Source organism: Dendropsophus ebraccatus, chromosome 6 (genome assembly GCF_027789765.1).
Source record: "Dendropsophus ebraccatus isolate aDenEbr1 chromosome 6, aDenEbr1.pat, whole genome shotgun sequence".
In the NCBI taxonomy this organism is placed as follows: Eukaryota; Metazoa; Chordata; class Amphibia; order Anura; family Hylidae; genus Dendropsophus; species Dendropsophus ebraccatus.
In genome coordinates this window covers 126,099,789-126,113,676 of record NC_091459.1, presented here as the reverse complement: position 1 = coordinate 126,113,676, position 13,888 = coordinate 126,099,789, and the positions used below count along the sequence as shown (strand labels likewise).

General features: G+C 42.5%; 1 protein-coding gene across 2 annotated transcripts in view; it reads left to right on the top strand.

Annotated features, from left to right (window-relative positions):
- The window catches only part of MMUT (methylmalonyl-CoA mutase), a 37,496-nt gene extending 27,502 nt beyond the window's left edge, over positions 1 to 9,994 (top strand). For both annotated transcript variants that reach the window (XM_069974017.1, XM_069974018.1), the window contains exons 11-13: positions 694 to 841; positions 3,809 to 3,976; positions 9,658 to 9,994. In XM_069974017.1, the coding sequence (XP_069830118.1) occupies positions 694 to 841; positions 3,809 to 3,976; positions 9,658 to 9,786 (445 nt within the window). In that variant the 3' untranslated portion in view covers positions 9,787 to 9,994. The remainder of the gene's footprint in view (positions 1 to 693; positions 842 to 3,808; positions 3,977 to 9,657) is intronic.
- Positions 9,995 to 13,888: the final 3,894 nt, after the last annotated feature.

Genomic DNA, 13,888 nt, shown 5'->3' with positions numbered 1-13,888 from the left:
ATCTGTGCATAGTCTGCCTGAGAGCAGACTCTATGCACAGATCGAAGATCAGACAGGAAGGAGGTTAGTGGCTTACCCCCGCCTGTTGGTACAAGTGATAGGGACGACATGGCTGCGGGGGTCCTGTTTAGTCAGTGACTACCTTAAATGCCATGTTCGCTATGCAACGCTCGGGTTAATGACAGGCAGCTGCGGGACCATGGCTGCCTGTCATTATGCCCGGGTCTGGGGACAGTAATGTCTGCACGGCCGATTGCATTGAAACGGCCCTGCATAAATTGAAACCCCTTAAAAATCAGGAATGTTTATATATGTTCCTGCTTCACAGGGTGTGTGTGCAGCAGGAACGTATATAGCCCTATGGCTGACGTGAAGGGGTTAAAAGAACTTTTCTCAATGTGAAAGCAGAGTAGATGGACAGATGGTCTTTTTCTGCTGACAGTCCTTTTTTTTTTTTTTTTTTTTTTTTTTTTTACCTATTACTGTGTCAGAATCATCTAGACCAAAGCTTTAACCTGTATCATTTAGTTGTCTGGCAGCAGTTGGCTGTCACCGGGTCTCAGCGGGGGCGACAGGTCAGCGCCTAATGGACTAAAGTGCCTAATCACTGATGGACGTAATACACGGCATATCTTCATTATTCACATATAAAGTGGGACCCTTATACGGATGGTAAGAGATTATGTATTGCAGAGTCCAGAGCTTCATGGAGAGAGAAGGACGGCGACCTCGTCTGCTGGTCGCCAAGATGGGTCAAGACGGCCACGATAGAGGAGCAAAGGTTATCGCCACAGGGTTCGCAGACCTTGGCTTTGATGTGGATATCGGACCTCTCTTCCAGGTGATGCTTTGTATAGTTCTGTAAACCATTACACAATCTCGGTCTGCTTTTCTTATTGCATTCTACAGGCTTGTTTACCTCATACATGTGAACACTCACCTTGGCCAAGCGTTTATGTGCCCTTATTGGAGTAAGACAACTGCCAGACTTCTCTAGGAGCAGCTTGTCTTTCCAACAACCAAAGAATCAGGGATTTAAAGTTAAAGGGGTTATCCAGTGCGACAAAAACATGGCCACTCTTGTCCCCAGTTCAGGTGGGGTTTGCAAATAAGCTTTATTTACGTCAATGGAACTGGGCTTTAAACCCCACCCAATCTGGGGACAAGAGTGGTGCAAAAGTGGCCATGTTTTTCTAGCAGTGGATAACCCCTTTAAGCAATCCTGATCCTTCTCTCCTCTGAGGCAGAAGGTACCATACACCTTAGACAGACAGTTCTTCCAAATTTACTAGGTTTGTCCGACTCTTCTCTAATGTGTATAGAGGCCATAAATGCTGTGAACTCTGCAACGTTGCTCCTGTTCTGTACAGTTCCTGTCATTAGACAGAGGTGGCAGCAGAGAGCACCTGCATTTCCCGCAGGACATACAGCAGCTGATAAGTACTGGAAGACTTTTAAAGAAAAGTAATTTACAAATCTATATAACTTTCTGGCACTTTTTTTTTTCCAGAGTACCTTAAAATGGTATTTCCTTAAAATATGCGTTAATGTTACTTTTTTTGCAGTGTATCCTAGAAAAGGCATTTGTCCTTCATGTCTGACCTGGTACATGGTCCCTATGCAAAGGGCACATGGGCACTGGTGCCATATAAACTGATTTTCTGCCATTATAAGCAAACCGGATCCAAGGCTAATGTCATGCTAACACCCTAAGGAAAAGTAAAATGTCTTCTTATCTATAGGATAAGCCACTTCTAACTTTAAAAAGCATAAAACTACAACTTTCAGTATGCCCTGGCTGTAATCATATGAATATTATAATATAATATATATTCATGCTGCTTACATGCTGTGTCTCCATTATACATGGGATTATCCATGTTATCAGGCCGGATGAGAAGTCTCGTCTCCGGTGAATGCTCATTTATTATTTCCATGACTTTCACAAGTGAAGACATCATGGGGCGCCCAGCTCCTGAAAAATTCATAGTATATATGTACATGCAGAATACAGATCTATATGGAAAGTCTAGGTAAGGGCAGATATTGTCATTTATACACGTATTGAAGATTTTGACTTCCCTATTGACATGATGTGTGAACATACTCTTAGAGGGGGTTGCCTCAGCTCCACCTGGTGGTCCGGAAGTTTTGTTCTGCCAGATAGATAGATAGATAGATAGATAAATGTAATAATGGCAGTATTAGCTGGGTCCATAAGGACATGAACTACTCAGTGGTGCTCCTTTTTGTCTCATAGAGGAAGTGATGGACAGGAGACCTTATCTATATGATATCCATAGTGTATGTGAACAGTGATGACCCCTTTGGGATGTTCCGGGGAGACTTCTATATCCTCAGCATGTCATAAATGTCTGACCTGGTGGAGGAATGGGGTCCTGTAACCCACCTGTTAGCTGTAGAGAGAGAGACGCCAAGAAGAAAAGGGAAGATCTCCTACGCTTCCACATTCTGGGGGGTTTTAGACTGGTTTCACACAAGGGTTCTACATGTACATTTTTGCGTTCAAAACTTAAATCAGTGGACCCTAAATTTGCCTGTAATTGCAGGTTCACAATGCGTGTGAATGTAGCCTTAAAGGGGTAGTGCGGCATTTAAAAATTATTCACTAAATAACACACATTACAAAGTTTTACAACTTTGTAATGTGTGTTATGTAAATGAATAGGCACCTTCCCCGTGTCCCCCACCCCCGGAAGTGTGGTGCAGTATACTCACCAGATTACTGTCGACCCCGGCCACCATCTTGGGTCGAAGGACGTCATCTTCGGGAGGCTCCAGCCGTCCCTCATGCCGGCCCCCCTCTGCCACGTCATTAGCTGCTCGGCCGCGATTGGCTGAGCACAGTTATGCTCAGCCAATCGCGGCTGAGCAGCTGATGATGCAGGAGAGGGGGGCCGGCATGAGGGACCTCTAGTTTTCTTATGGCAGTATACAGGGTACAGGGTTCTTTTTACCATCATGGCATGCTTGCATATATTGGAGTAGCCCATGAGGTCCCAGAAGCTCCAAAGTACAGAGTGGTAGGTCGCCATGTTGCTTGACATTACTTTTTGCTTTTGAGAATAAAGGGACTGGCCCCCTGCTATGCGGGGGAACTGCATCGATGCCCCATTGAAGTCAATAGATCTGTGCAGCAGAACAGGGACACTGTGCTATTCCACCCCTCCAGTCCTCAGATATTAGGGTCAGAAAGTCATGTGAAATAACATGGAGAGCACTATGCCTGTGCTCCACAGATATACCATCATTGTAGGAGATACAAGCTCCCTGTAGGTGCAGTAAAGACCCGAGCGCAATTGATCTAATAAATTATTTATTGCAGAATCCTAATAAGCAGAATCCGCTCCTGTACATTACTGCAAGTGTCGGGTCAGCCATGCGTGAAGGTGCAAATTACGATAATTTTTCACACCTTTACCCACAATAACACAGTTTTATAATAAATATTTTATGGTTTACGGCACATGGGCGAATCTGCCGGACACCGGGGAACTGACCTGTGATTTTACTGGGATTATTATTTAATATGTGCAGCTTTTATGGTTGTGGATATACATCTTATTCAGTCTGAAGGAGTCCTGTTGTTTTAGTTACATCTATGTCAGGATAGGTTTAGTGGTAACCAGTGGCTCCCATTGGCATCATCGCATAAGTTTACCAGACTTCTGAATGAATCAGTTTTCTATAATTTATACAGTTTTTTTATGGGTTCTCTGCTGCACAAGGTGGACCATGTGCCCCTCCTCCTCTACAAACTCTAATACCTTCTTCATTCTTCTCATAGACTCCCCGCGAGGTGGCGCAGCAGGCCGTGGATGCGGATGTTCACTCTGTTGGTGTCAGCACTCTAGCCGCAGGGCACAAAACCCTTGTCCCCGAGCTCATCAAAGAGCTGAGCCTCCTAGGACGGCCCGATATACTGGTGATGTGCGGAGGAGTCATCCCACCTCAGGTAACTATACAGCAGGGCCTACATACCATGCAGATTCACCTCTCGTTGAGGCCTATTTTCCTTGGTCTCTGTGCACCAGTGACATGATGATCTTCTCCATGGTGGATGAGAAGCTTGTAGTTGGCTTCCTGATGAGTTTATGGGTGGGTTTGGGCAGCAGCCTTTGATGACACACAGGGTCATTTCACACTATAGTTGACCCGCCTGAATTTTTGGTGGTGGTGGTGTTGAGCTGACCTGTCAAAGTGTTTGGGTTCGCAAAGCTTTCCGAAACTTCTCATGGCTGCAGAAGTTGGATGCGGGCTGCCAGGAAAACATGGATACAGCCTGTGGCTCTGGAGCCTGTAACTCCTTTCCAGCCATCTTACCCAGCCAGTAACCCCTCCACTGGTGTCTTGTATATATATTTATTAGTGTGTGTGTGTGTGTACACTGTGTAAATACAAAAAGTGCAACAGCAACCCACAGGTACAAGATCTTACCGTATATACTCCTCCTAGCTTACACACGATAAACACCTGCTCTGTAGATATTGAAAAATGAGGATCTCAGCAAACTATTTTAACATGTCACCACGTTAAGGTGTCCTCTGTGACATGGTCCCTACTCTAGCATTTTCACACTAGCAATGGCCTCTCCTCTCTTTTTATAGCACCATTGGGACATGGGTGGAGTGCAAGACAACAGGAGGTAGCCACCCCCACCACACACACACACACACACACACACAATCAACAGAAAAAAAAAAGAAAAAAATGGCAGCACCTATATGCCTCTGTTCACACCCTAGTCCCAAGGGTGCTATAAAAAGATATCATTTGGATCCTTTCTGCCGAGTTGTAGGCTTGTTCAGCCCAGGAGAGGCCATTGCTAGTGTGAAAATGCTAGAGTAGGACCATGTCTCTGAGGACACCTTAACGTGGTGACATGGTACACTCTGATTAAATAGTTTGATAAGATCCTAATTTTTCAATATCTACAGAGCAGGTGTTTATCGTGTGTACACTGGGAGGAATATATACGGTAAGATCTTGCACCTGTGGGTTGCTGTTGCACTTTTTGTATTTTTGTCTATACTTAAAGCGTAACTGTCATTTTTCTGAAAAAAAATAAATATTTATAGTACAAATGATTTTAAGAAACTCTGTAATAGGTTTTATTTACCAAAAGAGGTTCCTTCTGTACTCAAAAAGAAATTTTTCTAGCTTCCCCCTGACTTCAGAAGAAGCAGGATTTATGTGTCCATTATGCTCTATGGAGAGGGGAGGGGCTGAGAGGAGTGAGTAAGCACAAAGCAGTCCTGCAGAGCACAACCCCCTGCAATCTTCTCTCAGCAAGTTAAGGCCCTATTCCACCAACAGATCTGACGATTATCTGCCAAAGATTTGAAGCCAAACCCAGGAATGGATTTGAAAAGAGGAGAAATCCAGGCTCTCCTTTATGACCTGAACTCTGTTTATAGTCTGTTCCTGAATTTGGCCTCAAATCTTTGGCAAATAATCTGGTGTCAGACCTGTTGGTGGAATAGGTCCTTTAGCACTGACCTTTCTGACCTCTGAAACCACTATTTTAGGTGCCCAGACAGTCTACAAACAGCTGACCTTCATGTCTCCTCTTCCTGCTCCCTCATCTCCCTCGGCCCCTCCCCCCTCCATAGGATATAAAGGACACAGCAGAACCCGTCTTTACTGGCTTCTCTGTAATGAAGACGTGTTTGCCTTATAATGCACAGATAAGAAGTCAGGGGGGGAGGCTGGGAAATTGCCTTTTGAGTACAGAAAGAGGCTTTTTTTGCCTAATAAAACCTATTATAGAGTTTCTTAAAATTGCCTGTACTACTGATTTCTGCAAAAAAAAAAAGATAGTTATGCTTTAAGCCACAAGCCATGTGCAACCTGCAGTGTGAACAGAGGCATAGAGGTGCTGCCAATTTTTTTTTTTCTGTGTGTGTGTGTGTACTGTGTGATATATTGTATGTATGTGATGTGTAGTGTGTGTTCTGCGGTGTGATATATTGTGTGTGTGTGTGTGTGTGTGATGTATGATCTACTGTATGTATGTGTGATGTGTAGTGTATGCTGCAGTGATAGATAGAGATATATATATATATATATATATATATATATCACACTGCAGCGTACACTACACTTCACACATACATACAATAGCTCATACATCACACACAATATATCACACCGCAACATCACAACACAATTTCACATATATATATATATATATATATATATGTGTGATATTGTATATATGTTGTGTGCTGCGGTGTGATAAATTGTGTGTGTGTGTGATGTATGATCTATTGTATGTATGTGTGATTTATATATGTGTGTGTAATATTTTGTATGTATGTGATGTGTAGTGTGTTGCGGTGTGATATATATATTGTATGTATGTGTGATGTGTAGTGTACGCTGCAGTGTGATACTGTATATATGTTGTGTGTGTTGAGGTGTGATATATTGTGTGTGTGTGTGATGTATGATCTATTGTATATATGTGTGATGTGTAGTGTATGCTGCAATGTCATTACACACAGGTCTGCGAAGGAGCTGTAGACATGAAACAGAAGATCTCACAAACCACATGTATAAATAAATAAGACATAATGGGTGTGGCTTGTGAAAAGGGGTGTGGCTTATAAATGTAAGCTGCATAATAATCGTTCAATAATCCTAATCGAGGTTACATGTTCAATTAATTGTGACGTTGTCTTGGGCCGCAATCATCCAGCCGTACCATTGAGCTTTGTTAGGACCCCAGTATAGCTGGTACATGTACAGACAAGACGCAGGGTTAATGTGGCATCACTGACAGGGAAGGTGACCTTGGACTAAACTATGTGACATGTCCGGGATTATGTCTATAATATGTGAGATGTAACTGTGCATTTATGTATGAGAAATAGAACCCCCGGCAAGAGGCCATGACATTTATTGCGATGCTCAGAGACGCTGTCATACCCTTCAGGAGGTGCGGAGGAAAAGCCGAGACATTCACGCTACGAGAAATCAGGTCTTCCCTGGAGTGACACTATAGATCTATACATATACACTGAGGCTGTCAGCGACCAGATACATGACACTGATCTGATGGGGCAGGGGGCAAGACATCTCCTGATCTCATTCAGTCACATATTGGACATAAAGGTAAAGTTCTGCTAAACTGGTATAGAGGACGATCTTCTTGTTTCTGCCAGATTAGAGGAATTATCAGATTAAAGGAATGTTTGTTAAAGTTTAAACTTTAATATAATAACACAGGGGGAGATTTATCAAACATGGTGTAAGGCCCCGTTCCCACTGAGGAAAGGTAGCGGAATTCCGCGACGGAATTGTCCGCCGCGGAATGCCGTTAGCCTCCCGCTCATAATGGGAGTCTATGGGAGGCGCGCGCTCCTGCTCTGTACGCGCTGAAGAATGAACATGTTCATTCTTCAGCGCGGACAGGGCAGGAGCGCGCGCCTCCCATAGACTCCCATTATGAGCGGGAGGCTAACGGCATTCCGCGGCGGACAATTCCGTTGTGGAATTCCGCTACCTTTCCTCAGTGGGAACGGGGCCTAAAGTGAAACTGTCTCAGTTGCCCCTAGCAACCAATCAGATTCCACCTTTCATTTTCCAAATAGTCTGTAAGGAATGAGAGGTGGAATCTGATTGGTTGCCAGGGGCAACTGAGCCAGTTTCACTTTACACCATGTTTGATAAATCTCCCCCATAGTTCATGACTGAAGGGTGACATATCCAGGACTCTTATACTTACAAAGATGTTGCACTTGGTTGATACAAAACCAGTACCAGATGGTACCAGAACCAGCAACATTCTGATGACATCTTATGGTGGGTGCAGTGTTGCCATGGAAACAAAAAAATTCTTCAAAAAACGTAATGCCTGCAGCACTTCCTGAAAATGGCATCTAAAGGATCTGCATAATCACTCCATGGAAACACTTGGACCTGCATAAATCGCAAGGGACCATGTTGACCCTGGCTGTAGTGCAGCCTCAGGCCTACAATTCGAATGGAACATAGTTAACCCCTTAAGCTGCAAAAAAAAAATTAATGGATAGCATGCACATGGGAGATGTACCTGTGACGTCGGCCGAGACCTATTTAGCTGTCACAGTCAAAATTGATGACTGCATTTTAGGGCCCTATTCCACCGGACGATTATCGTTCGCATAATCGTTAACGATTAACAATCTCAAACGACGGCTATTGCAAAAGAGCTGAAAACGTTCACTAATTTTCATGGAACGATAATCGATACTTATGATCTTATTTGCGATAGTTTTTTCTTCGCTATTGCGTTCGTATCTACTGCAAATGACCGAACAACTTCTTATTCAATGCGAACGAGCAACAATAAAAATAGGTCCAGGTCTTATAAAGCCATCAACGATTTCGTTGTTAATAGATAACTGCATTTCAACCACGTTCAGATTTGAACGATTTAATGATAATCTGAACGATAATCGTCCGGTGGAATAGGGCCCTAGGTATAAAAGATGGAGTAGGCTCTCTCTATTAGCCCATTAGTACCCTGCAATGTGCTTATGGATTTCCAGGTCTGCCACATCTGCCAATTTAGTTATGTTAGGGTCTTGGCCTAATAGACTGCCAAGGGTTATACAAACATTAAAATAATCACAGTTTCTAGTTACCAAGTGGGACAAGAAAGCAAGTTTAATATAAAAAAAAAGTAAAATTTCTATTGAAAATAGAAATATAATAATTACATAGAAATATTTGTAAATATGAAGAAATAAAGCTATATGGCATCACGAGACGATATATTGTATTAAACTATACAAAGATGATTAAATATTAAAAAAAAACTCTGGCAAAAACAAAAAATCCAGTGTGGGGGAGGGGAATAATAAAGACTCTATACTTACCCATCCCTCCATAGCGCTGCATCACCACTCCTTGGCCCCTGTTGGCCTCCCGCTCAGATAATCAGTGATTGGGGTGGGACACTGCTGCAGTCATTTACTGGCTGAGCGGGCACTTCCCATGAAGTCGGGACGACCCTGAAGCATCAGAGAAACTGGGGACCGTGGGGTGAGAGCAAGGTGGTGATGCAGCGCTGAGGGAGCACTGGGACGGCTAAGTACAGATTCTTTATAATGTTCCCGCCCCCCCTTATTTTTTTTTTTTGCCAACGTTTCTCCTTTTAAAATATGTTTTTAGTGCCTGACGTTTATGTGTAAATGAGCTTGGTAGGGCTGAAATAAAAATGGTGTGCTCACCTGCTCCACTGCAGCTGTTCCCACAGAGCCCAAGTCGGCTCTGCAGCTTTTCCTTTGATTGGTGGTTGAGGCTGGACCCATTGCAGGCAGTGATTGGTTGAACAAACACTTCCTTGTGTTGTTTTGGGGAGCAGGTGGTGCGGGGCAGAACAGTCACAGTGGGGAGTGAGGCAGGTGAGTACACCTTTTTTGTGTTTCCCTTTAAGTAGGATAAAATTTGCATAGGCAACCCCTCTAAACATAATAGGAATACACTTAAAGTCAGATAATAAATTATAAGCGCTGCACCCAAAAAGTACTGAATCAGTAAAGCACGTTTTTGAGCATGACACTATGGGAAACGTTACAGCATACCTCCATTTCTCATGAATCATGTTGGCTATGCATTTCTTACCCCTACATGTTGTGTTTTCTGCAGGATTATGAGTTCTTGTACAACGCCGGAGTATCCAGTGTGTTTGGACCAGGAACCCGAATCCCCAAAGCAGCAGTACAAGTCATCGATGACATAGAGAGAAGCCTGGAGAAGCGTCAGCAGTCATTGTAAGTGGGCAGGACTCCACGCCATACCCTACTGCAGTGCCAGACAATGAGAGGGTGATACAGAAGGTGGTGGACTCTATAAGATAGTTTAAAGACTATCTTCTGTTTCTAAAGACTTTTTTGCCCTGTGACATCAAATGTGATCTGATCTGTTTTTGTGAGAATATTAGATATTCAGTCATAATTTAAAATAAAACACTTTTTTTTGTAAATGTTGTCACTTTAGTTTTTCATGGTATAATCCAAAAATTATTTAGCGTACAGACAGAAGGTGCAAGACCACGATCAGATGTTAGGAACCATTATGAGCCCAAGCTATTATTTTTGGCCACATGCTCTCCACATATTCAATGACAGTAATAAGAATGACCTAAGAACCATTAGGGGTCATGTCACAGGGTCTTCAGTCTTGCTCTCTAATCTTCCACAAGTCAAGCGTTCATTGACGTCTTTGGAAATGGCTCGCTATGCGCTTGTGTCAAGCGTTAGTTTACTGTAAAGACGTAGCTTTGGTGAATTTAGCCTTTCTTTTTATTGGCCGCTATCATGCTGAGTTTGTCACATTAGAGCGAATGGGTTTTGAAAGAATTCCGTTCACACCATGTGGCCACGCTATGCCCATCGGCTCTATATACAAACTCACAAGTTATAATTCCAGTGGTGTTATCTCTATGTGCTGCTGCACGTTGGCAGATAACATCTGAGCTGATTCCTAAAGCCTTTTCACAACGACAGAGGTGGTGAGTTATAGCATCATATCAGACTTTTTAAATATATTTTCTAACCTTTTATTGCTTTACTGTGTTTTTTTTATTGAATTTGTGTATACGTGATATACATGCATCTTTATTTAGTGGCTGGACATGCTGTGCGGTTATCTCTGTTTATGTGACAACATTATTGTGATTATTTATTATAATCCCCCGATGAACCTGTGTTTGATTGGGAAAACGCGTTGGAACCCTTTAACCCCATGCCGCAACATGACGTTCCCAGACAGTCATGCTTTCCCTGCCTCCCCCCTCTGTCCCTAGATGCAATCGGGCAGCGGGAGGAGGCTGTGTCACACAGTCTTCTCTCTCTGCCACCCCCCCCCCCCCCCCGGGCACTTAACCCCAAAGATGCTGACCGCAGCGTCCATGGGGAGACCCAGTGGCCTCCCAACGATCGGTCGGAGGCTGCTGTTCCCGCCGGCCGTTGCCCCTCCCAGAGTGGCCCCCCCAGATCTCCCCCCCCCCCGTGGCCGCCCGTCCCCTGATCTGCGCACCCCCACCCCCCAGTGCTCTCCCTTCCTTGCTCCCCCCCCCCGATCATCCTCCCCTTGATTCCCCCCCCCCCCGGCTTCGGAGGGGTTATCATAGTAACCCAGATGCTTCCCGGTTCGTCTGGGTTACTATGGTAGATCGTAGAGGTAGGCATGGGTCTGATCGTTTGAATGAGCAGTCAGTGTGTAACACTGACTGCTCATTCATTCAGTATACAGTATAGTGCATTACACTACACATCATGTGCTGTAATGCATTATACTGTATATATACCTGTAAAGTAAAAAAAAAAAAAACACACACACAAATACATAAATAAATAAAAAATTTAAATAAATATAAATAAATAAATATACACATTCCCTATCCAACCTTTATAAATGATCCCCTATAAATAAAGTACACATATTTGGTATCGCCGCGTCCGTAACGACCCCGTCTATTAACCCGTTACATTAATTATACCGCCCGATTAATGCCATAAAAAATAAAAATAAAAAACTAACCCAAAATGAAATTTTTTTTGTTAATCCCGCCCCCTAAAAAATATAGGAAAAAAATATCAATACGACACATGTACCTAAAAGTTGTACCACTAAAAATGCCAGCTTATGCCGCAAAAAATAAGCCCTCACATAACTCCATTGGCGAAAAAATGTAAATAGTACAGGTCTTACAATATGCAAGACACAGACAGTATTTATAGTATAAATGCCATAAACTGTAACAAAAGCTATATAAAATGCATATCGCTGTAATCGCACCGACTTGCCGAATAACGATAACATGTCATATGTGACGTATAGTAAAAGAAGTACAAAAAAAAATTATGAAAAACAGCTGCTAAATTATGGTTTATTTATTCGTACCACCTCACCGAATGGTACCGATGGGAACATCAACATGTCTTACACAAATATTTTGGCACCCCAAGGCCTCCGTGACATGGCACAGTGGCTAAAGAAAACCTGAAATAAGAAAAGACCCCAAAAATACAAAAGGCTTCTGTCATATCTGCAGCCTGTGGTTGAGTCAGGTGACGCACTGCGACCACATATGGGAGATTTCTAGAAACATTGGAATAAGGGGAATAAATAGTGAGTGGTATTTCTCAGTTAGTATTTGCTGTGTTAGAGGGGAAAAAATGGATTAAAATGGAATATCTGCCAAAAAAATGAAAATTTAAAATTTCCCCTCCAACTTGCTTAAATTTCTGCGAAACACCTAAAGGGTTAATAAACTAATGAAATGTCACTTAAAATACTTTGAGGGGTGCAGTTTTTACAGTGGAGAGATTTATGGTGGTAACTAACATACAGGCCCCACAAATCCACTTCAGAACTGGACTGGTCCCTAATAAAATCTGAATTTGAAATTTTCCTGAAAATTTGAAAAATTGCTGCAAAATTTTTAAGCCCTTTAACATCCTAACAAGTAAAAGGACGTTCACCAAATGACGTCACCATAAAGTAGACATGTTGCAGTAATTATTAGTTTATGTGACATAACAATTTTTTTAGAAAAAGAGAATTTTGAATATAAAGGATTGTAAATTTTTCAAATTTTTGCGCTAATGTGTTTTTTACAAAAAACTACTGAGTGTATCAACCAAAGTATACCACTAACATAAAGAGGAATATGTCACGAAAAAACTGTCTCAGAATAACCGCAGTAGTTAAAAGCACCGCAGAGTTATCACTACATAAAGAGAGACAGGTCAAATTTGAAAAATTGGCCCCGGGCATTAAGGCCAAAACAGGCTGAAGAGGCAAGGGGTTAATCCGTTTCATAATTTTGTATACAGCTTTTGTGATTTGGACTTAAGTATTTGTTTTTATCATATGTGTACTGACCCTGTTTCATACTCAGGTTGGTGGCTGTGTTATACAGCTGCTATCTGCCAACAGAGGTCAGAATCTCAAATAAGGGCTGTTTTAGACAGTCCAATGATCACTGTAAGTGATCGCCAATCTGCTCGATTGGTTGCTTCAGAAGCTTCTGCAGGGAAAAGGAAGCAGGACACCGGGAAGCCTGGACAGGTAAGTATTGTTGCTGTTTTGTTTTGTTTTGTTGTTGTTTTTTTCGCCATGCCACAATAAAGGAATTGGATGACTAGGTGCTAAAATTATTCTTGCCGTTTGTTCCTTGGTGATTGCTCGCACCTCCGTGCACCAGCAGGAGGGGATACACGTGCAGGGGTGGTTACCTCCTTTTTGGACAGGTAAGTATAATCCATTACGTGTATCAATGCACAGTCAGCAGCCAATGATTTTTTAAACTTGCTGAAAGACAACGATCAGCTGATAATGGGCTGATCGTTGTCATTTGTACACAAAACAATATCTGGCACATAATCTCTCTGTGTGTAATAGGGACCTTACTCCAGTCCTTGCCATTAAACATTTATAACCTTTACTTTAACAAACCCTGTAAAAACTAAAAAATAATGGAATTCAGATTTTTTTTTTATTTCACCCATGACCTTGCCATTGTGAAGACCCACTATGGCAGGGAGGGGTTGCCTTTCCACCCTTTCATCATGAGTGATCAATAATTAGTATTCTGACCGCTTAGTAGATTGGGGACTTATAGGGAGAGTCTTTAGGTTGGGAGTCACTCTTAACTGGCGCCCTGATTCATCAGGGTGGTCTTCAATGCCCATCAGATTCCACCTTTTATTTTCCAAAGAATCTGTGAGGAATGAAAAGTGGAATCTGATTGGTTGGCAGGAGCAACTAAGACAATTCTACTTTACACCAGTTTGATAAATCTCCCTTATAGACTTTGATTTCGTCAACCTGCTAAAGACAAATTAACCAGCAAATATAAAAAAAAAAAATT